Below are 22,879 nucleotides of genomic sequence, written 5' to 3'. Positions count from 1 at the left end.
GAATCCTACAGTTTTGAAAATTTTTAATATTTTTCGAAAAATTCTCTGAGTTTCTGAATTAATCCCGATTTGTTTCTAACATGTATTTTAGACCTCGAGGGCTCAAATAAAGGACAATATGTATGAGTTTGATTGGTTTTGACTTGAATATTATATAATATGAAATATTTAGAAATTATGTTTGTTTGATCGTTAATGCTCCGAAACCTTATTTCTGCGACAGATATGGATTAGGGGGGTTACAAGTAGTTTTATTTTTAAAAAATTATATAAACTATAAAAAAAAAACCAATACATTTGTAATGATATTTATTTAAAAAATATGTTTTAACAATTTACATAAATAATATTTTTAAAAATATATATACTTAAAATCGTTATCACCCGTCATCAAATATTTGAAAAAGGAAAACACAAGTAGGAAAAGTTAAAGAACTGGCCGACCATTATTAGTTGGCAATAATAAAACCTTGACCCTCTCCATGCGTCTATAAATATAATTATTATTTTTACTCGAAAATCATATTAAAATATGTTGGAATTTACATTTTTCTACTTGCTGCGTAGATGTAAACTAAATTAAAGTTGAATCTGTATGATTATTGTTCGAAATTTGATTTTTCTTTAATTTAATGCTTGAATTTTAATTCATTTATAGTGCGATAATGTGACACTCTCAAAAATGTCATCGTATTCACTTTAAAATTTTAAAAATTATATAATATATAAAAAATACAAATAAAATATAAAGAATATAAAATTCTCTTCCTAAAAATAAAATTATCTTAAAATAAACTAAACACACATTATTTTATACATAATTTTAAATATCAAAATATATAACTTATTACAAATATAAATATCATATTAAATTAAAAGTTAACATAAATATCATTAAAAATTATCAAACTTGACTGCCAAATAATATATTAAACATTAATCACAATTTAAATTTTAGAATAAATAAAACATGCATTATTTTATGCCACCTTGATGGTTGAACAGGGTAAAGTTAGAGAAGCTACCCTTTATGATGGAGGATTCTGCTACATTACATTGACATTTCTCCTGCAATTATTGAAGTTCATGTCAGTGGCTTTTTCACGTTTATAAAAGCTATGTTCAACTCCCATGCTCTTTATTCCAACTCTTTTTCCTATCACTAATTTTCCGTTGGATCTTAGATCGACACCTCATTTTTTTGACCATATAAATATATAATGGCAACCCAAGAATTGGAAGGGGGCCTGTTTTCGTTTTCGCTTGCTTTCCCTTCGAGAAATTAGGTTTTATGAAGATGAGCTGCCTAGACAGCAACTTTTGCTTCTTCTTTTTTTATTATTTTTTGTTGAATATTCTTTTTTAAAAATTAAATTATTTTAACGTGTCTAGTAGTTATTTTGACGGAAATAATTCTTGTTGTTCTGAATTCACCTTGTTTTAAGTTTGGATTATTCGGGAGTGTCAATCAAGGTTTTTTTTTTTAATAGAGTTATCTTGAGTTCATATCATTTTAAGTCCTAGTTATTTTTGTGTTTATATTTGTGTTTATATAATTTTTTGGTTTGAGTAATTTAAGTTTTTCGGGTCATTTTATAATTCATCTGAGGTTTAAGTCATTTTAGGTTTACGTCTTCTAATAATTATATGTTCGATTGTTTCAAATTTGAGTAATTTTAGATTGTGTTATTCATAATTTTTAGTCGAATTATTCAGGTTCAAAATGTTTTTAATTATTTATTCAAATTATTTAAAATTCAATTAATTTTAAATTTGAATCATTTTGAATATAAGTCTTATATTATTTTTATTCGAGCTATTTTAAATTAATTCTTTTATGGTCAAATTTAATTTACATTCAAATTAATATTATCAAATTTCAAGTTTGTATCAAAGTTTACGAGTCAAAAAAGTATGAGTATAAATGCTTCATATATATATAACATTAAATATACTTGTCTCAACCAACCACACTCGAGTCTTGAAATTGGAAAAAAAAAAAAAGGAAAAAGAAAAAAAAGAAAGTCTTGCCGACAATGTCATTTTGAATTATTATATTAACGACGCCCAAGACCTCTTTATAAAATATCTCTCATTTTTTTATCTTTTTGGTACAAATTTATAATTATATCTCGAAACACATATATATGATTGAATTAAACCCATTCTAAACTCAAATTCTAGAACAATTAAGAATAGAAGCCTACTTTTTCCTAAAGTAATCAATCATATTCACAGTAAAAATATTATAGACAACTTCGTGTTTCATGTTTTGATTTGAAGGTCAATGTGGCTTAAATTTGAAGCACAATAATTTAAAATACAATGATCAATTTTAACGATAAAAATAAATAAATTTTTTTATTTAATCTATAATAACTAATTTAGTCAATTTTTTTAATATAAATTACTTTTATAATAATTTTATCTAAAATCGATAACAATCAATTTAAAACATATATAAATTTTGTCACTAATCGGTTATAGGTATTATGATATCATAGCCTAAAATACTTAGAACATGGACCAAATAAGGAAAGGTAATCTTAAATTAGAACATACATTAACCCACCTATCATCATTCCCCTAATTTGCACTTTTTTTATCACACTAGGCTATCATTGGACATATTAGTGAAACAAAATTACCCAAATCTCATCCAATTTACACCAATCCCTTTTTGTCAGTACAAGTAGACTAGACCCCACTATAAACAATGGCATATAAACTGAAACTATCAAGGACTTCATTGGCCAATCAACTCTGTTCTCAAAAGATTAATTAATAAATATATTTTATCATCATCATTATTATATCAGTTAGTAAACTGAGATTTTCCCAATTTCAACCAAGGGCAACCATAGAAATATGGAGGTTACTGCTCATTAGGCAAAACCTAGTGGCTAATAGTATCTTTTAATTTAACAAAGTCTACAAAATATACAAATGTTTGTCACCCATCAAAAGGACATTACAGACTGGAATATAAAAGAGAATAAAAACAGGGTTGTTTTTTTTTTTTAAATGATGGAAGCGCCCCATTTTTTTTTATTTTTTTTTTATGATGAACTTAATGACAGATTTTATGAAAATGGGAAAAAAAAAAAAAAAAAGAAAAGGGTTGCTTGAGAAAATCTAAGTACAAGAAGAAGAAGCAAACCCAAATCACATTCACACAGATAAAAAATGAAATGAAAACCAAAGAGGACATAGTAGCATACTGTCTTTAATCGAAGAATTCCCAAGGGAACTTCGGTGGGGCTGAGTTATTAGCGGTTGATGAAGATGTAGATGTCGAGGTGACCGGCAATGTTGCCGGGGATGAATCGAATGTTTCCCATTTCGTGGTAACTACGACGGGACCAGATGCCTGCTGGTGCTGGTGCTTGTGCTGGTATTGTTGATGGATTGGCAAATGAGAAACCGAGTTGCTCGATTGTTGCTCCTGAATTGGTGCTAATCTTTGCCTGGATTGCTGCTCTTGTTTTCGAACACTATGCTTATGTCGATTCTGTGTTTCGGATTGAGCTCCATTGGTGTTAGGCATGGCGTTTTTAATCTTCAACATATCCAATGTTTCAACATATTTTTGAACTCTTCTCACCTTCATCAACAATAACAAATAAATCCCAAACTTTATACAATCAAACTCAAACCATTTAATGAACAAGAAATTGAAGTTTCAATACCTGCATTTTTCTTTGCAATTTGACATCACCATCAGCCATAATACCATCCAACTTAAGCAATTGATTCATTAACTGTTCAATCAAATTAAGCACATCTTTCTCTGCTACTTTCCCACCTTTAGTAATTATAGATTCAAAAGTAGACACCTACAAAATATCCAACACTTTCTAAGTACAATTTATGAAGCTCATAAGTTAAAAAGTACTCAATAATATGTACCTGATTACCAAGCCTATCAACCTCCAAGCTGATTTCAGAGATAGATTTAGAAGCTTTTTCCAGTTTAGCATTCTTTCTCATTTCCAGTAATCTCTTTTCTTGGCTAATCGGGTCTTCAATTAAAACAAGCTTGGATTTGTCTTTCACACCGGCCGTATCTAAAAACGCCTTCGAATCCCTCTCTTTGTCTTTGTATAAAAGTTTTTGGTCTTGATGGTGTAGCCCCGTTGGGCCTGTTAACATCTTCTTCAACTCTCCTGAAACCCTCAAAAAGTCATTCAATAGCTTAATTAAGTAATAATTAATTGATTTAAAGAGAAAAAAAAAAGTTAGGGATTTACCGAATGTAGCTTGAGAATTGATGCTGATTTCATGATAGATTGACTTGTATTTGACTCTGACTCTAATTGTCGGCGGTGGGATAGGGGGACGACCGGTGTCGAGGTCTCGCTTTTGAACCAACATGCCTCCGGGTCTAAGCTCCCAATCATGAGCAGTCGGTTCACCGCCACCGACAAAACCTGATTCTTCATTTGTCACCGCCGGTGACAGCCCTGTCGCTTTAGTCTTCATCCTCATCATCTTTTTAAAAAAGAAGGATATTTATTGTTTTGGATCTCTGGAAATGGTGAAAATGAGACGATCTGTATCAAAAATCAAGGAGAAGAAACGTATTTTTCAGACAAAGTTAAAAAAAAATCAGAATCTGATCCCAGCATTATAGGAGACCAATTCCTACGCCTACGCGTATTTACACAACAAAAAATAGAAGAAGAAGAAGAAAAAAGAATTTTTTTAAGCAAAGACAGAAAAAGAAACTGAAACAGAGACTCTTCACCTTCTTCAGCCCTTTTTTTTTTTATCTCTTTATTTCAGCGAACAGCCAATGGCGTCTTAGTAAAGACAATGTAAAAGAAAGGGGGGAAAACAAAGCGCAAAAACCTTCGATTCTTTCCCAGAAAATTCTCAGATCGCTGACGGAAAAAAATTAAAAGCTTCAGATCTCTCTCTACAACTATAATAATGTAAACAAAAATATCTCGGAATTTAAAAATAAAAAATAAAATGATGAGACTAAGAATCTGCGATTTTTTCACGATGAAATCACCAGGAAAAAAAAAACAATGCCAAAGAGTTGAGGACAGCGAAAAAATTATAATTCAAAGAAAAGTGGAATTCTTTTTCTTCTTTTTTTCTGAATTTTCGATGAATCTCTGGAAAACTCGCAGAAGAAGGAAAAAAAATGAGAGAAAATGAATAAAAAAACGAGTGGACAACTAACTCGGCTGCTGTGGTGACTTAAAAGAATCAACATTATTATATAAATAAAATAATTATAATATAAAATAATTATAAATCCAAAACACATAAAAAAAACAAAAAGAAACCATGGGTCAAATTTTACTATGAATCTTTATATTACGCATATGTTGTAAATTTAATTAATTAATTTATTTTGGTCAATTTTATTTTTTTTTTTTAAATTTAGAATTTTGATTTTAATCTAAATGGTAACAGTTAAATTTATTTAGTTAAATTTTATTATTAGTCATTTATTATAGTTTTATGTTTTTCAATTTGATTATTTTTAATCATTATATTTTCAAATTTTAAAATTTTAGTCTTAAAGTAAATAATAATTGTTAAATTCATTACTTAAATTTTTGTAAATAATATATTAAAATAAAAATTAATATGACATTATATATATAATAATATATTTGTAGTATTAATTTTTTAAAATAATATGACTTAATGACCATAACAATTATCATTTAATGAGACTAAATTCATAATTTATGCATAACATAAGTACTAATAGAAAATTTTTACAGGAAACAATTAGAAAAACAAGGAAGCCGCCAAACCGTGTAAATTTTTTTGTAAAAAGAACACGAAACATAGGTCTTTTGAGTTTCACCAACTCTGGGTGGTGCTCTGCTGCGACATGGTTTAACTAATAAAAGTACGGGCTTCAAAGCCTAAACGCTGATGGTCAGACACGTATGGTTCAACCGTTGACCAGACGATTATAACGAACGGCTGTGATGAGCGGAGGATGTGATGCTATGGAAATTTGAGGAGAATGGGCCAACCGAACCGGTGATGGTTCACAGTCAAATATTGCCGCATGCTTTCTTTTTTTTTTTTCTCTTAACTTTCTACACGTGTGACATTAACCCTTTTTCTTTTACTATTAGGAGGCTTGATTAAATTGTTAAAATTTGTTTTAAGTGACTTGTATTTTTTAAAAAGAAAATGGTCAAGGAGTAAAAGGATTAAGAAAATAACACTATCATAATAATTAATTTGGAGATAATATATAATTAGTGATAATTATTGACTTTAATAGATAAAATACTAGTTGGAGTAAAATATCTCAATATATATAACAAACTTAATAATATAATCTGAATAAGTTTTAAAATAAAAATAATTTAGTAAAAATATTAAAAATCAAAATATAAGTAAAAGAGGTGACATCGAGGGTGAAATTAAAAATTTTTCTCTGTCAAAATTAAGTTGTATAACTTTATTAGAGCTAAAATGAAATTTCGTCATTTAATAGCTCATATCTTTATAAATTTTAAAAATTAAATCAAAATTTTATTATTTTTACATGCCGAGTATAATTTTACCACTTATAAATTTAAATTAATATAAAATTTAACCCCTAGTTGAAATCACATGTGAATCATAAGTGGGTTCTCATTTCAAATTAAATCTTTAATAGAGTTAGTAACACGTGTCAGCTCGATACTATCTCACTCAAGAAAAGTGCTAGAAACTAAATCCTAAAACAATTACTAAATATTGGCTTTCGAATAATTTAATGATAATTTTATAATTTTTAAAATTAAATGAGAAAAAATATGTATATTAATAATTTAATGACCTTGAGTGTAATTTTCTATTTTCTTATTATCCTATTTTTGTATTTATTATTCAAATTTAGTAATACTTTTTGCATTGCACTTGTTCATAAAAAATAAAGAAGTTCGAGACTTGGGGAGGCCCTCCTTTTTTAAACTTTCTTCGAAACAAACAAACAAAACTTTGACGACAGGGCGGCACCGGTGGGCTAGGTTAAAGTTTTGATCCTTTTTATTCGGTGAAATTGTTTTTAAGTCCTTGATATTTGTAATTTTAATCATTACAAAAGAATTTATTCACCAAACAGTTGAAATTGTTGTTGTTTGGCCTTCTCTATTCACATCACTTACACTAATCGAAGCTCTCCCTTTCTCTTTCTTTTACAATTCAATTTTTTTTCAATAAATAGTTTTTAACATCATGAATCTTTGATCAAAATCCACATATTTTTTTCCTCGATCTCTAAAATTGATAATCAAATTGACTTTGATCTAAGGTATATTTTGTTGCTTGTCGATAGGTACTAATCCACCTTATCAATTGTTGAATCACCACTTAAAACTTGCTAGTTGAACTTTAAAAAATAAGAAACTTAACAATTCAATGACTTAAATAAAAACTTTCAAATAGTCTAGTACTTTCAAATAATTCAATAACTATTTTATAAATTTTTGAAGTTTAAAGACAAAATGTAAATTTACTAATAGTTTAATAACATCAATTTAATTTACTGGAAAAATAAAGTTAAAAAGTAATTGAAAAATACAAAATTAGATTTTTCTAGATATTCAAATTGAATTTGAATCTAAATTATTATTATCAAGAGAATTTTATTTAAATATCATCTTAGTCCGAAAAAGTAAATTTAAATAAATTTAAATCCTCAAACGGATAAAAATACCCGTAATTATAATAAAAGAATTGAAAATAGCTTTCTAGATGGGGATTTGTGGTTGTTATTTAGTACTGAAACTGCAAAATTTAACCGAAAAAACATATCTTTGTCTTGCTTTACAACAGAAAAAAGAACTCTACCAAATCAAGGCGACGTCGTTGTTCTAACTAAAACTGTCCATTATTTTTCAAAAGTACACGTAAACTAGCTACCAAATACCAGTTACGTATACATTGGTAAAAATAATAATACAGTCAAAATCACCATGTTTAAAAAAGCACCCGAGGTAAAAAAATTAAAAAATGCGTGATGCTGTAAGATTTTTTCTGATGTACGTGGCAAATCACAAGCCGTACAAATAAAAATGCCAGTTTGCAGAGACTTCTCCTACGCTTTTAATTTTCACTTTACTCACTGCCACTCTTTTCTCTTCTTTAATGAGGGGTCTGACTTTGTTGTCAGCCACCGACACTTCTTCACACGTGTGGGGCACACGACTGTTCCAAAATTTACACGTGGCGATTTAAGAAGCCGTGTTCCCACGTGAGTGCCGATAAGATATAGGGTAAATTACACTCAAGGGCATTAAATTATTAATAAATTATTATTTAGGTCACTAAACTGTTCAAAAGTTTTTATTTAAATTATTGAACTAGTTAAAGTTTTTTTTATTTAAGGTATTGAATTGTTAAGTTTATTTTTTAAAAATAATAATGAACTCCAAGCAACTATTCGACAAATATTATAGTAGTTCAGTGTCCATCGACGAGTACAGAAGCGTAACTAGGGGCCAAGGCTTAGGCGAAGGCAATAAAATAACAATTTTTTTTTTTTACTTTTGGACCCCAATATGATTTTACTGGATTCACCCCGAGATAAGTAGAAGAACATACATTATATCCAAGTTGATCTGACAGTCAATGTTGGAGATTGGAAAAGGAAAGTTGTTTAAATTTTGATTCGTAAATTCATAACATAAAAAGTTGTTTTATAAAAAAAAAACTTCAATTGATTCAAGCGGTGTGAGCAAAGAAGGCTACACATCAACGATTTTAACAGTAAAGTGACTTAAATGAAATATTTCAAATAATTTAATTGCCATTTTATAATTTTTTAAAAATTGAGTAGCCAATATAAATTTATTAATAGCCTAGTAACTTTATGTAGAATTTACCCAAAATTATATTTGCGTGGCGTGCGTGAGCTTAGGTTTTGGGATTGGGACGGTGCAGCTCACTTGGCTTGGACTTTAGACCAAACCAAAACCAGTTCAAGAAAGCCGGTTGTTGTTGTTTTTGTTTTATTGCTTTGTCCTAACTCCAATGAGAATATTTTAAAGTCTTTATAATTATAATTGTTTTTTTAATTTATTTACTGTAACTAAAAATAATGATATTTATAATTTATGTGGAAAAATGTTTTCTTACGATAATATGCTTAATTACTATTATATTAATCCGAAAAGTCATGTTTATATATATTATTAATTAACAGAAAATTAAAATATATAAATTGTTAAATGAATAAATTAAAAATAATTAAATACCAAATTCTTTTTTTATGTCTATAAAATATGATATGTAGAATCATAAAACTTTATTATTTTTAAAAATTAATTAAATGACATGGTGTTCAAGTTTAATTTAAAAAGTTTAACTCAAAGAAATTTTAAATTAAATTTGAATTACTTAAGAGTTTAGTCAATTTTCAATTATAATATATTTTTATTATAAAATTATTTTTCACTTTTCTTGTATAAAAGGGCTTAAATACAAATAAAATTAATTGAACATAAATTTAAGATTACATATAAAATTGATAAACAAATTTAATTGATAAATAAAATATTAAACTAAATTGAGTTCAAAAATTAATATTTGATTAAACTCGAATCAAATATCAAACTTACTATTATTCAAATTCGACTCGATTGCACTTTGATTCATACTAATATTTTAAAATTCTGCATTCAATTCTTTCCATTTGGGTGATAAACAAAAGTTTACTCTACAATTATTATTTTATTTTTCTAAAACCTTGAAAACCAACCAACATTCTTTAAAATGGTTTTATTGTTACTTATTGTAGAAGTAGCTATGAGTTTTAGACTGAGTCTATTAATGTAACAAAATTAATTACTTTTATTTTTACAATTAAAATTTAAATTAATTACTACCCTTTATATATATATGCATTTTCTTCCATGGTAACATTGAAAATTAAGGGATAGTTTGTTATATATTAGTATATAATATTAAGTAATTTTATTATTAAAATTATAAATAAAAAAGAGATGTTGACACTCTTTTAAATGAGAATTAATGTAATTACATAACAATTTTAACGTATTGGATTAATTAATATCCAGATTAACTCGTAATCAAAATGGTCACAAAACCTTTAATCAATTTCTAATTAAAGTAATTGAGGGATGAATTTGATTAATATGGTAAATGAGAGTTTGGGGTGGTAGGTCTTGATTTTATTAATCTAGAAAATGAAAATCTAACCACCATTTAAATGATAAAGAAATAAAGTAGGGAATTGAAAGACAACTAAGTAACTACCTTGGATGCAATGGGTATTTCACCTAATATCTATACTATTCTGCTCTTAATTATATTTTATATTTTATACTCAATTGGTTGTTTCAAATTTTGCCATATTTAATGTTGAAACATCATGAATTTCAATAAATAACTACTATATTTAATATATTAACTTAAGTAAATGACTATATTAAATTAAGTAAATTAGTCATTATATATTTGATCAAAAATAAATTAATTATTTATGTTTAAATTTCATCTATTTTTATTGTTAAAAACTGGGTTAGTTGACGGAATAACTAAATAATGACATGTGTATTTTATGTTGATACGCATGGATAAATTTTAATAATAAAATAGATATAATTTATAATAAGAGGACTAATTTACTTTTTAATGAGATTAATTTATTCATTTTAAGTAGATAAAGTAAATATAATCTAATTTTCGATAAAAATTCGGATGAAACTTTTACATTTGAAATTAACAACAAATTTTGGGAAAAAAAAACATTAGAAAAACCAAGAAAAGAGATTATCAGCCAATTATTGGAACACCATTCAACCAATTATGGTTAAATGTAACCTGAGTTGCGTATATAAAAGCTATGGAGTTTCACTTTCAAAGGCTGTGTTATCGGGTCCTTAGTGTTTTATTTATTAAGTCAATTATGAAAGGTTTGACTTGTTCATTATTTTATATTTAAATTTTAAGTAATTAATAAATGTAATTGTCTTTCAATTAGAAAAATTACAATAACTCACACACAGGTTTAATATAAAAATAAACTATAATTCACATTAAATATACAAATGTTAATCATTTTAATTGTTGTAAAAATATTAAAATATCTTAAAAAAACAATATTCCCTCAAGCAGGTTTCCATTTTTGATAAGATTTACATTTAATACAAATTTATAAAATTAATCATTTGTATTTATTTTTAAGATTTGTTTAATGACGTGTCATTATATGATTAACTCTAAATTTATATATCACTCGTTATCACTTAAGTGTAGTTTTTTTTTAAAGTGTGTAATATTTTATACAAAATTGCTTTTTTATCATCAAAGGTATTCTCCATATTACGGTTTAAGCATATTCCTGTTTAGACTGAGGTGTTATTTAAATAAGGCCTTCTTAATAATATCGATTTCAAATTTTGAACTTGATCTAAATACTTAAAGAAAAATTAATTATTTAGATAAAATTTGTATTCCATTAATAAACGTAATTCTAAAGCTTTGGCTAAAAAATTTAACGGTATAATGGGGTTTTAGAAACATTCAATTTAAAGCATTTGTTCGTCTCTGAAGAGAACTTATTTAATTACCAATTTATTTATTACTAAAGATCTTAATTACAATTCAACAATAAAAAATAATATTTAATTATTTTAATAAAAATTAAAGTTCATACATAATTAATTAATAATCATAACTTGATTTCCTAAAATTGAAATTAAATGTCATACAAAATAAAAATTAAATCCAAATCTTAAATTTCACACCACAGTTTAAAATAAAACAATACAACCTCTGAATAAAAAGAAATATCAGATATTAAGTATAAATATTATAGTAAATATTTTGGAGAACAATGGGACAAACTTTTCAAAATATATAATCTATTCAAACAATAGAAATGAATACGCCATCGAAATAAACATTATACTTAAAACATGAAAACTCACTAAATCATATACTACATAGTAACCCAAACGAAATTAGAAAAAAAATTATTATCTGAAAAAATAATTCATATGAAAAGAGGTATTTATACACAAACAAAAATTAATTAATTAATAAAATAATTTAAAGTAGCAATAAAAAACTCGTAATTGATATTTAAAATATAAAACAAAAAAAATTAAAAGAAAATTTATGAACATTGAAGAAGAACATATATATATAAATATATTATCTTTTGAAAATACCAAAAATATAAAACATATATTATCATTATTATGTTAACTTATATAACGAAAAATATACAAACCCATAAATATTTATTTTAAAATTTTAAAATTTCAAACTTAAAATAATAATTTAATTTTAAAATAAATTCAATCAATAAGTCACAAGTAACGTAATATGGTGGGTATTTAGCGACATACATGTCTAAGGGGAGAAAAAAAGGGCAATCAACCTCAGTTCAGCTCATCATGTGACACTTTTTATATGCAAATTGGGACACCTTTTGTGGTTTGATTTTGAGGTTGCCCCCCCGACTTGTCTAAATCTTTTGGTCTTTTATAGGATTAAATGCCATGTTCCAATTTATAAATTAATAGTTTTATCTCATCATTATTAGGCCAGCTTTTCTTTTGTCGCCAATGCTATGGAGACCGGGTCAATTCTTTTTAACAATTATTCATGCCATCTAATACCCATAATATTCATAATTAATTTTATTCACACCACTGTTTAAGATATTTTTATCCTTCACATTAAATATCGGTATAAACAGTAGCAAATTCATAAATTTTTAGGAAGATTAGAATTAAATAAAACATAATTTCATCATTTTTATTATTTATATATTTATAGTTTTTAAATAGTTAAATCAATTTTTGATTATTTTTAGTTGTCAAAATACAATTTTATCATTTTAAATTTAAAATTTTATAAATTATAAAGTGTATAAATTAAAATTTTACCATTTTAAGGGCCATATGACCTCGCCACTAGGTACAAAGGTGCTTTAGGTTTTATGTTAGATATGTTCTCCAAAAAAATTCTAAAGTATAATTTTTAAATTTGTAGTTATAAGAAATTTTACATTACACCAAATCATGTAAATTATGATTTTCATTTTAGATTGGTCTCTAAATTTTAAAATGTCCCAATTACATCTTAAATTATCCATGTTATATCAATCAGGCTCTCCCATTCACGAAACCATTAAATGATACATAAAATCTTATGTAACTTAATTTAAAATGAAAAGTAAAAAAAAAAGTAAAAATGAAAAGAGAGAGAGAGAGGACAATAGTTTCTATGAAAGCTTCAAAACCTCAAAATCAAGATATGTACAAAATCTATTTTTACATTATTCATTTTAAAAAAATAATTTTAAATTATGTCACATAAGATCTAATGTATATTTAACAATTAAATTAATGATTTTAGCAATGGAAGGGCTTTATTGATATAACATTGATAGTTTATGAATATAATTAAAATATTTTAAAATTTAAAACCAATTTAGAATAAATTTATAGTTTAGAGTTGTTTGATGCAATTTACTCATTATGTTTTAATTTTTTATACCATGTTTGTTAATATATATTCTAAATATGTAATTAGGTAAATTTTAAGTCTAATAAAGTAATAAAATTTAAAAACAAAACATAGTATGTAATATGTTAATATAAGAAATCATTCAACAACACTCCTTTCGATTTTAATTTATAAGAAAAAAAAGTAAAAAAAAATGAAATTAATAAATGTTAGAATGTTAAAATTTTTAGAATCAAAATTTAATTCACGCAATATATAAATGTTGAGGTCAATTTTTAAAAGTCGTCACATTATTTTCCCGTTTGAGAAACTATTTTGTAACATTTTATAATCGAATGATAAAAAAATTACTAATAATTAGTAACTATTAATGTAATTTACCTTAATTAATATTAACCTATTTCCAATTAAATATTATTTTAAATAGCAAATGGGACTATTATTAAGGCCCAACTAAGCTAAAAAACTCCATCCAGTGTAAAGAATCCCTTCAATATTTGAAAGGGCTTTGTGCATATGATTAAAGTTTGTTGGCTGGGTTAGATACAAAAAACAAGCCCAATAATATTATTTTTTGAGACCAAGCCCAATAAATCTAAACAAAATTCAGTATTTAAATAATCCCAATAAAATTAATTTTTTCGTAATATATTAGTATAATTAAATTAATCACATGAGTTAAATAAGGTCGGACAATTAAATAAAAGGTAAGTACACACATTATTTTTTATATCTTCAATCTTTAAATATAAAGTCTTATTTTAAATTTTGTTTTGTTTTCTTTTATTAATATATCATTTGGCACGTAAATTAAATATTTTTGTTTTAATGTGAAACATGTAATTGAGAAAAGTTACATTTTTTGTACAGAAAGTAAACTCTTTTTCTACCTGGGCCAATAACAAAGTGGATTAATTAGATTTATAGATAGGCTTATTGGGATGAGCATTGAGTGTCGTTACTTATCATGTCAAGGGAACCATGAAATACGGTATAATCTTTTTTTTTGTAAGTTATTCATATAATGGGTTAAATATTTCAAAATAGTAATATAAGGACTTAATCATGAATCAATTCTAAAATCATAATTAAGCATTAAAATGTTATTGCTGTTATCTTTTAGTACAAAAATATATAAGATTTTGTCAAATATAGATAACTTATGCAATGGTAAGGTACATTGCCTCCCAAGAAGAAAATGTATATACGAACATTGAAGACAACATTGTTGATCGGAAAAGATAACCATAAACCTTTACATAAAATTTAAAACCAATATGAAAACAAATACAAATACCCCATTTTACCAAAATTAAACACAAAAAGTAATTAATTTTTTACTTTTGAAGGTATTCATTGGAGTGAGTTAAAATTGTTTCATATCCAGAACGATAATCGAATATTTAATCACTGATTAAGATAAAAAAAATCTTTACTATCTCATCTAACTCTCGTGATTTATTAACAAAGTTGGTCAAATGTTTAAAACCATAATAGAAAATAAAAAAGATCCCGAGGATTTAGTACTATTGAGAAAGGCTAAATCTTTTTGGATTTTTATATTTCATGTTTGATTTCAACTTGTGAATTATTTCTATATTTATTTTAATTTAAATTGCATAATTTGTGAGTAATATTATAACAAATATTCTTAAAAGAATTGTAATCGCAGAGATGGAAGATAAATATTAGATAATTAAATAAAAAAAAAGAAAACTCTATTCAGAAACCAATAGAAAAATACAGCGTATTAATGTGTTGTTGTTCAGTTGCTGTGACACCGACAGGTGATAGTATCTTTCCTCCTCGAACGCAAAGCAAATAAAAATTCAAGAAATATTATTTGTTTATTGTCCTTTTAAAATTTGATTATAAAATTAATACCAACGTGTCAAAATCAATTAATAAATTAAAATATGACTATAAATATCAATTTTAAACACTGCTATGCAGCGTATTGCTTCTATTTACGATCCTTCCATTACACGTGGCGCTCTGATGATTTATCCCTATCCTTAACCGTATAATAATATAGTTAATTAATTAAAATTAATATCTAATGCGAAATCCGAGATCACAATCCTTTATTCTCGAATCTCAAAAACACCTACTTTCAACATCCAATCAATTCCTCCCACGTCATGTTTTCTAAACGCGACTTACTCTATTCAACAAAAAGCCTTACTCTACGTCAAACCACAGCAGATCATTTTCTGAAAGGTACTAACTTACTCGTTACCCAGAATAGCATCTTCCTCACGATCTATCAAACGAATTAGATTTTGCCACGTCAATCACAAGCTCGCATCGCCACTGCGAGATCTAACACCGACTCGTTGGGTTGGACACGCGTCGGTAACTCAAACGACATATAAAGGTGACAAAGGGCAAAGTTACCGGTGCTACCGGTAATTCCGTCACAGTCATTCCCGCTAGGTATATAAACAGCTTCCTTGAAATATTTCTCCTTCTCTATCTACCACTTTTTTTTTTTCAAATTAAGTGATAAAAATTAAAAAAAGTAAAGCTTCGCTTTTTTTTCCCCATTCCAGCTCGCGATTTGAGGTTAGTAGCTTCGTTTTGCTTAATTTTTTTTTTGGTTTAATCCGTTTGATTTAATTAAAGCTGTTTAATGATTTTATTAGTTCGATTCTGCTTCGATCGATCTCTAAAATAAGGAAAGTTTTACTTCTTTTTTTTTTATTGCGAATTTTGTTTTATTTTGAAGTGATTTTTGCTTGCTATTTATTGATCTTCTTGTTTAGCTTGCTATTAAGTCTTTAATTAAGGTCAATCTGGTTTTCTTTTTGGTCTCTCATTTTTCTAATTTGAGTTCGATAACACTATGGGATTTTGATGGTTTGTGATCAATTTGGGTAAACTTTTACTATCAGTTAAGTTCTATGTATTGAGTGATTTGATCGTTTATTTGTGCTTTTAAAGTGAAAGGATTTTAGGTTTCGAGTATTCTAGTTAGTGATTCTTGGTTTAGTGAGTTGGTTCCAAAATTAGGTTTTTTCTTAAAACATTTGTGGGGTTTAGTCTTCGAAAATTTTTGGGCCTTTTTTTTTTCAGTGTTTCTAGTCTTGATTGATTTATCTGAGTGGAATAGTGTTAGAAAAGTTGAAACTTTGTTCTCTTGAAGCACCTGCAATTCAAATTCTAATTTTTGTCATCTGTTTTTTTTTTCTTTCTATTATACATTGTTTTTAGATCTCTGCAACAAATTGTTGAGGGCGTATTTATTATTAGAAAGGCCTGGCTCTGGATAGCTATTTAGACACCGGCCACCAGGGGGCGGTGCCTCCAATGGCACCTTCTCGGGTGGCTGGGGGTTTAACCCAATCTTCCTCGAGTTCTGGAATTTTCTTCCAAGGAGATGGGCTGTCCCAGGCTGTAGTTAACTCTCGCTTGAGCTCACCTTATGAGAACTCATCTAATTCAATTCCTGGAACTGGGCGTCCTAATCTGGGTCCGGTTTCGGGGGATATGAACAGTGCGGTGTTGAACAGTGTGGCAAACTCAGGACCTAGTGTTGGGGCAAGTTCTTTGGTCACAGATGCAAATTCGGCATTGTCAGGAGGTCCCCACTTGCAGAGAAGTGCTAGCTTTAATACAGATTCATATATGCGATTACCAGCATCGCCCATGTCATTTTCTTCCAACAATATAAGCATGTCAGGTTCATCAGTTGTTGATGGATCTTCTGTAGGCCAGCAGGGCTCTCATCAAGACACAAGTGTCCAACAAATGCAGCAGAGTCAGCTGCTGCAGCAAGGGGCCTCTACTGCTACGTCTTTGCCTGCATCACAAACTGGGCAAGTTTCACTTCCCATGGGTCCACGAGTCCCAGGGTCCTTCATGCAAGATCCTAGTAATCTATCTCAGCTGCAGAAAAAACCCCGATTAGACATCAAGCAAGAAGACCTTCTGCAACAGCAGGTGTTGCAGCAGTTGCTGCAAAGACAGGATTCCATGCAGTTGCAAGGTCGAAACCCCCAGTTACAAGCTTTGCTCCAGCAACAGAGACTTAGGCAACAGCAACAGCAACAGCTTTTGCAGGCAATGCCACCATTGCAGAGAGCACACTTGCAGCAGCAGCAACAACAGCAAATGCAGTTGAGGCAGCAATTGCAACAACAAGGAATGCAGCAAGCAGCTGCAATGAGGCGTCCCTTTGATGGTGGTGTATGTGCCCGCCGGCTAATGCAGTACCTATATCACCAACGGCAAAGGCCACCTGTGAGTTTATTTTTTTACTGCCTCTCGTAGAATTTTAATTGCTTTCATTTAACAGCTTCACTCCTCTTAAACCTGCATTTTTTTTGGGGGAAAATATGTTCTGTGTTCTTATGCATGCTCAATTAACTTCCTGCCTTAATGAAGTTTTTACTTTTGTGTAAAAATCTACAATAAACTCTGATGCATACTTGGTTATCTTGTTGTTACTGACTTTACATCAACTATTTTCAACTTGATAATTTGAGGTTCAAAGTTTTGTTGAATCCTATTTTGTCTTCTTGATTTTGTAGGACAATACTTTTGCATACTGGAGGAAATTCGTTGCAGAGTATTATTCTCCTCGTGCAAAGAAGAGATGGTGTTTGTCACTGTATGATAATGTCGGGAGTCATGCACTTGGTGTTTTCCCTCAAGCTGCTATGGTTAGTCTTTGTGCTTCTTCCCTCTAGTTTGAAACACATGAAAATTGTCTTTCTATCTTGAAGTCTAAGCCTTTTGCTAAGTTGTTTGCACTGATTTGGTAAAATTGCATGCATTCTTCTGTATGAATAATATCATCCATCACTTGGCTTCGTAAATAATATGCTTGTCTTATAATAAGTAGTATTCTGACTTTCTTTATGTAAATTTCAGGATGCCTGGCATTGTGATATTTGTGGGTCTAAATCTGGAAGGGGGTTCGGTAAGAGATTTATGAGCATTTGCTTTGTTGTAAAGATCATTCTTTTAGTTGATTTTGGTAGGAAATACATTTTAGAAATATGGTATGAAAAAAAGATGGTCCCTATCTTGTGTTTTTTATAGAATGTTATCTGCAGTAAATTCATTACTTTATTTTCATTTTCATTTTTAACTCATTCACATTTCTGTGATTATAGAAGATCATTTTCTCTTTCTCTATGTATGGACATACTGGATAGATGAGAGAGATGGAATTTCTTTGAATTTTTAGGGTTATGGATTTTCTGATTCTTTTTTCCACCTTAAAACTTTTCTCAAATAAGCTCTCTCATTTTTTTTTGTGTTCTCAATTAGACAATATATTGTATACCAATGACTTGAAGTTAATATGTATCGATTCATAACATCTCTGAATTTATGGACTCCATTGTTTATGCTTATTTTGTCTAATTAGTTAGAGGACGTGTGCCTATGCTTGCGGCTTCTATATGTGTTTTTGCTTTAGAAGTCACTCATAATCACTCTCGCTACTTGGCATCCTATCATTTGATTCTGACCTAAATAAATACTCTTATATTTACAGAAGCTACTTTTGAAGTACTTCCCAGACTTAATGAAATCAAATTTGGTAGTGGAGTAGTTGATGAGCTTCTGTTTTTGGACATGCCCCGTGAGATTAGATTCCCTTCTGGAATAATGATGTTGGAATATGGAAAAGCAGTTCAGGAGAGTGTATATGAGCAGCTTCGTGTTGTTCGTGAGGGGCAGCTTCGCATCATATTCACTCAGGATTTAAAGGTTAACTAATTTTTTTTCACATTTTGCAGTTTTTATTGCTGTTATTTTAGGGAATAACCTATTGGCACTTTTCTTTTGCAGATATTATCTTGGGAGTTCTGCGCCCGTAGACATGAAGAACTTTTTCCTCGTCGTTTGGTTGCACCTCAGGTACTAAAACTTGCATCTTATTAGCTCTAACTTATTATTGATGATTCCTCTGCAAATACACAATTACTCCTTTGCTATTTCTCATGCATTTGTAAGAAATCTAATTTTATTTCTATGTAACGATGCAAATTGTTTGGTTTACATTCCTTATGATGATTCTCTCCTTTTTTTTTTTTTTTTGTAGATATCAGACTCGTGTTAGTACTAGAGTTAATTATTGTTTTATATTAGTACACAGTTGTATTTGAGTTTTCAAAGAAAGAAGAGAAATTGTATGAGTAGGGCAACTGAAACTCAGTTACTATGGCTAACATCTTTACTTGAATAATCAGCAAGTGATGTCATTTTATTCCTGCCTTGTTTTCTTTATTTGGATTTGCCCAACACTGATGCCAAATTGAGTAGAAAAAGTAGGGGAAAGAGATAGAATAGGCAGAAACAGTTAGGGAGGAACAAAGGAAATTGAGAGACGAAGAACTAGTGGAGGAAGCCTGAAAGATTTTATGGTAATTAAATCCTATGAAATGGAAACAGAGGAGTTAGAATTTTTTAGCAACGTGTTTGAGATCTGAAGGTAAAAGAGTAAATGAGGTGAAAAGTGAGAGGAGTATGGATAACAAGCCTTCTCTACCTTATTTGGGAATGGAGAGGAGAGTAGAGTAGTGAAAGCTAGAGGGTTTTACGTGCTATTATGTTGTATATAAACCGTCACGAAAATAAGTTTTCAAAGGATTGGGAGTACTCTAATACAAACCCTTCCGATTGAGGTAACTTCCAAAATGAGGTGGATTTAGTTCAAATAAGATAGGTTAGGGATAAAAGAATCCAAACAAGGTAGGTTAAACCCTTTACTCCATTCTGCTCTACTCTATTTTAGCCCCTTCACATCCAAATACGATGTTAATATTGCTCTGAATATGTTGATAATATTAGGATACTAACAAGAAAGCCCAAAATAATGTTATTGACTTGACGTTCACCTTTATCAGGACAAAGATTTACATTGTTTTTGCCGCTTTATTTTATTCTTCTAATCTCAAAAATTGCATTCGGTATGTGTACCAGGTTTATGTATTCTGCCTCTGTTCAGAAAACACTTCCTAAAATCTATATTGGCTTAACATATTTGATAATATGCTCATTTGTTTAAGTTCTTTAAGGACATCTGATGCAACTTGAACCTCATAAATTATGTAGGTAAACCAGTTACTTCAGGTTGCACAGAAATGCCAGAGCACAATATCTGAAGGTGGATCTGAGGGGGTTTCTCAGCAGGACTTGCAAACAAACAGCAATATGTGAGTTGATTTTTTACTAATATAAATTATTCTTTGTGATGAATAATGTCACATGGTCACTTACAGATTTCTTTTTGTTAGAGCCCTTGAGATTTCAAGAGATACTTTGCTCCAAAAACTGATTTTTTTTTTTAAATTGTAGCCGTCCTTGAGTGCTATTTAGCCAGAGGCATCCAAAAAGTTATTTTGGACGGTCTTGAACCCCCCCTCCCTCTTTTTTTTTTGTTCTTTTTAACTCAGGTTTAAGTGAGTGCTTTTGCTATTACTTGGTCATTGCTCGTTAGAATTTTGCTGATTCAACATGATTACATGGCTACTTCTCTCAGGGTCCTGACGGCTGGACGGCAGCTTGTGAAGAGTTTGGAGTCACAGTCATTGAATGACTTGGGTTTTTCGAAAAGATATGTGAGATGTTTGCAGGTAAAGTTTTCGCCTTTTGCATTTATAATTCAGTAAATAAATATTCATTTTTGAGTTCCCTTACAGTTTGGCGTAATTTATTTATAGATCGCTGAGGTTGTAAGTAGCATGAAAGATCTAATAGATTTTTGTCGGGAACACAAGGTTGGGGCAATTGGTAAGTTGTGCATTTGCCTTACTGACCTCTTAACATTTTTTATAGTTTTATTTTGTACATCAATCCAACTTATTAAAATCATGGAATTGTACTTTATATGCGACTGTTTTAAACTCCAATTATAATGTGACATGTTTTCATTTTTTATTACTTTCGAGAATATAATAATTTCAAGCTTTCTTTTGTTGTTGATTGGGTGGTATTCAGTTAAGGCACATAATAATTTTGTTTGCTTAAAAACCATATTTGCAGATGGCTTGAAAAATTATCCTCGACATGCCAGTGCAGCCAAGCTCCAAATACAAAAAATGCAGGAAATGGAGCAGTTAGCAAACGTTCAGGGTCTGCCAACCGATAGGAATACGCTGAATAAGCTAGTGGCATTACATCCGGGAATGAACAACCCGTTAGGCAACAACCATCACATGGTCGGTAGAGGAACTTTAAGTGGTTCAGCACAAGCTGCTTTGGCACTTACTAACTACCAGAATCTGCTTAATAGGCAGAACTCTATGAATTCAAACCCTAACTCACTTCATCAGGAAGCCTCTTCCTTCAATAGTTCTAACCAGAGTCCATCTTCAAACTTCCAAGGGCCTGCTGCCGTTTTACTGGGATCCATGCAGAGTCTGCCTGTTAGTGGCTTATCGAGTCCCCTGTTACCAACTCCACAGCAGCAGCAGCAGCAGCAGCAGCAGCAGCAACAGCTTAGTGGTAACTTAATGCAGAAGAACCATCCGCAGTTGCCTCAGGGTAACCAGGTTTTACAACAACAAATGATGCAACAGCTGTACCATGATATGTCTAATAACAATACTGCAGTTCAACAGCAACAGCAGTCTCTGAGTGGGCAGAATGGGAATGCTACTGTGGGAAGAAATGGAATGGGCTACGGTAACAACACTGCTGCTCCAGCTGCAGCTACTTCTAATGTATCCGGAGGTGTAGCAGGGCCTGCTCCGAGTCGAAGCAACAGTTTTAAAGGTGCTTCGAACAGTGACTCCTCAGCAGCAGGTGGCAACACTGGATTCAACCAGAGAGCACCTGATTTGTCTCAGACTCTTCATTTGCAGGATGATATAGTTTCGGATATAGCGCAAGAGTTCCTCGACAATGGGTTTTTTAACAACGAACTCGACGATAATATTGGTTATGGCTGGAAAGCATGACTAACGTAATATGGCCCCAATTAATGGCTCTTCTGTTGGGTGAGTACTGGGCAAATCGATGTACAGAGCATTTGAAACAACGGCCCTTTTCTTCCTTATTGTTTTTTCTTTCCCTGCCTCTTCAATATGGCATTGTTGTGAAATCACTTTGTGCTTTAAGTAGGGATTTAGTGATCATTTTCTTTCTTTTTCCCCCTACTTTTTCAAGGTTTTCCAGTTTTCAAGTCTTGCAAGTGTAATCTATTGAACGAACTTGAGAACAGATTCTGTTTCTTATTAATCTGATGTTTTACATGTTTCACTGCCCACCTTTATGTTTCTTTGCAATCTCCGTTGTTAAATAGTTGTGATAGTATCATGGAGAACTTTATATATAATGATGCGCTAGATTATATTTTACCTTTTTCTTTAAATAGGTAAATTAATCTCTTTTACGTTAAATAAAAGAATAAATTAATTTTTTTTCTTTATACTAATGAAAAATAGTATGACTG

The 22,879-nt window shown here is 29.5% G+C and overlaps 2 protein-coding genes across 4 annotated transcripts; one reads left to right on the top strand and one right to left on the bottom strand.

Annotated features, from left to right (window-relative positions):
- Window positions 1–2,875: 2,875 nt before the first annotated feature.
- LOC108479916 (BAG family molecular chaperone regulator 1) lies at window positions 2,876–5,226 on the bottom strand. Of its 2 annotated transcripts, none has more exons than XM_017782768.2 (5): window positions 4,748–5,226; window positions 4,251–4,553; window positions 3,910–4,166; window positions 3,690–3,836; window positions 2,876–3,604 (listed from the first exon to the last, which is right to left on the bottom strand). In XM_017782768.2, exons 2-5 carry the CDS (start codon window positions 4,489–4,491, stop codon window positions 3,227–3,229), a joined length of 1,023 nt encoding a protein of 340 aa, XP_017638257.1. In that variant the 5' UTR covers window positions 4,492–4,553; window positions 4,748–5,226; the 3' UTR covers window positions 2,876–3,226. The 2 variants fall into 2 exon arrangements, with proteins under 2 accessions (XP_017638257.1, XP_017638258.1); XM_017782769.2 differs by having other exon boundaries at window positions 4,251–4,528.
- A 10,692-nt stretch (window positions 5,227–15,918) lies between these two features.
- Window positions 15,919–22,693, top strand: LOC108479438 (probable transcriptional regulator SLK2). Of its 2 annotated transcripts, none has more exons than XM_017782022.2 (10): window positions 15,919–16,035; window positions 16,968–17,712; window positions 18,003–18,134; window positions 18,346–18,394; window positions 18,977–19,191; window positions 19,273–19,341; window positions 20,539–20,639; window positions 20,966–21,059; window positions 21,147–21,216; window positions 21,469–22,693. In XM_017782022.2, exons 2-10 carry the CDS (start codon window positions 17,098–17,100, stop codon window positions 22,383–22,385), a joined length of 2,262 nt encoding a protein of 753 aa, XP_017637511.1. In that variant the 5' UTR covers window positions 15,919–16,035; window positions 16,968–17,097; the 3' UTR covers window positions 22,386–22,693. The 2 variants fall into 2 exon arrangements, with proteins under 2 accessions (XP_017637511.1, XP_017637510.1); XM_017782021.2 differs by having other exon boundaries at window positions 16,684–17,712.
- The last annotated feature ends 186 nt before the right edge of the window (window positions 22,694–22,879 follow it).

Source organism: Gossypium arboreum, chromosome 12 (genome assembly GCF_025698485.1).
Source record: "Gossypium arboreum isolate Shixiya-1 chromosome 12, ASM2569848v2, whole genome shotgun sequence".
NCBI lineage: Eukaryota > Viridiplantae > Streptophyta > Magnoliopsida > Malvales > Malvaceae > Gossypium > Gossypium arboreum.
The sequence above is the reverse complement of the archived record's forward strand: the minus strand, read 5'-3'. Positions and strand labels throughout refer to the sequence as shown.

Bases quoted from the DNA above. Each gene is read 5' to 3' on its own strand.
- LOC108479916 (XM_017782768.2), bottom strand. From the start codon at position 4,491: ATGATGAGGATGAAGACTAAAGCGACAGGGCTGTCACCGGCGGTGACA. The intron at 4,167-4,250 runs GTAAATCCCTAA...TGAGGGTTTCAG, and splicing joins CAATTCTCAAGCTACATTCG to GAGAGTTGAAGAAGATGTTA. The intron at 3,605-3,689 runs GTATTGAAACTT...TTGTTGATGAAG, and splicing joins AATTGCAAAGAAAAATGCAG to GTGAGAAGAGTTCAAAAATA.
- LOC108479438 (XM_017782021.2), top strand. From the start codon at position 16,780: ATGGCACCTTCTCGGGTGGCTGGGGGTTTAACCCAATCTTCCTCGAGT. The intron at 18,395-18,976 runs GTAAGAGATTTA...TTATATTTACAG, and splicing joins TAAATCTGGAAGGGGGTTCG to AAGCTACTTTTGAAGTACTT. The intron at 21,060-21,146 runs GTAAAGTTTTCG...ATTTATTTATAG, and splicing joins GATATGTGAGATGTTTGCAG to ATCGCTGAGGTTGTAAGTAG.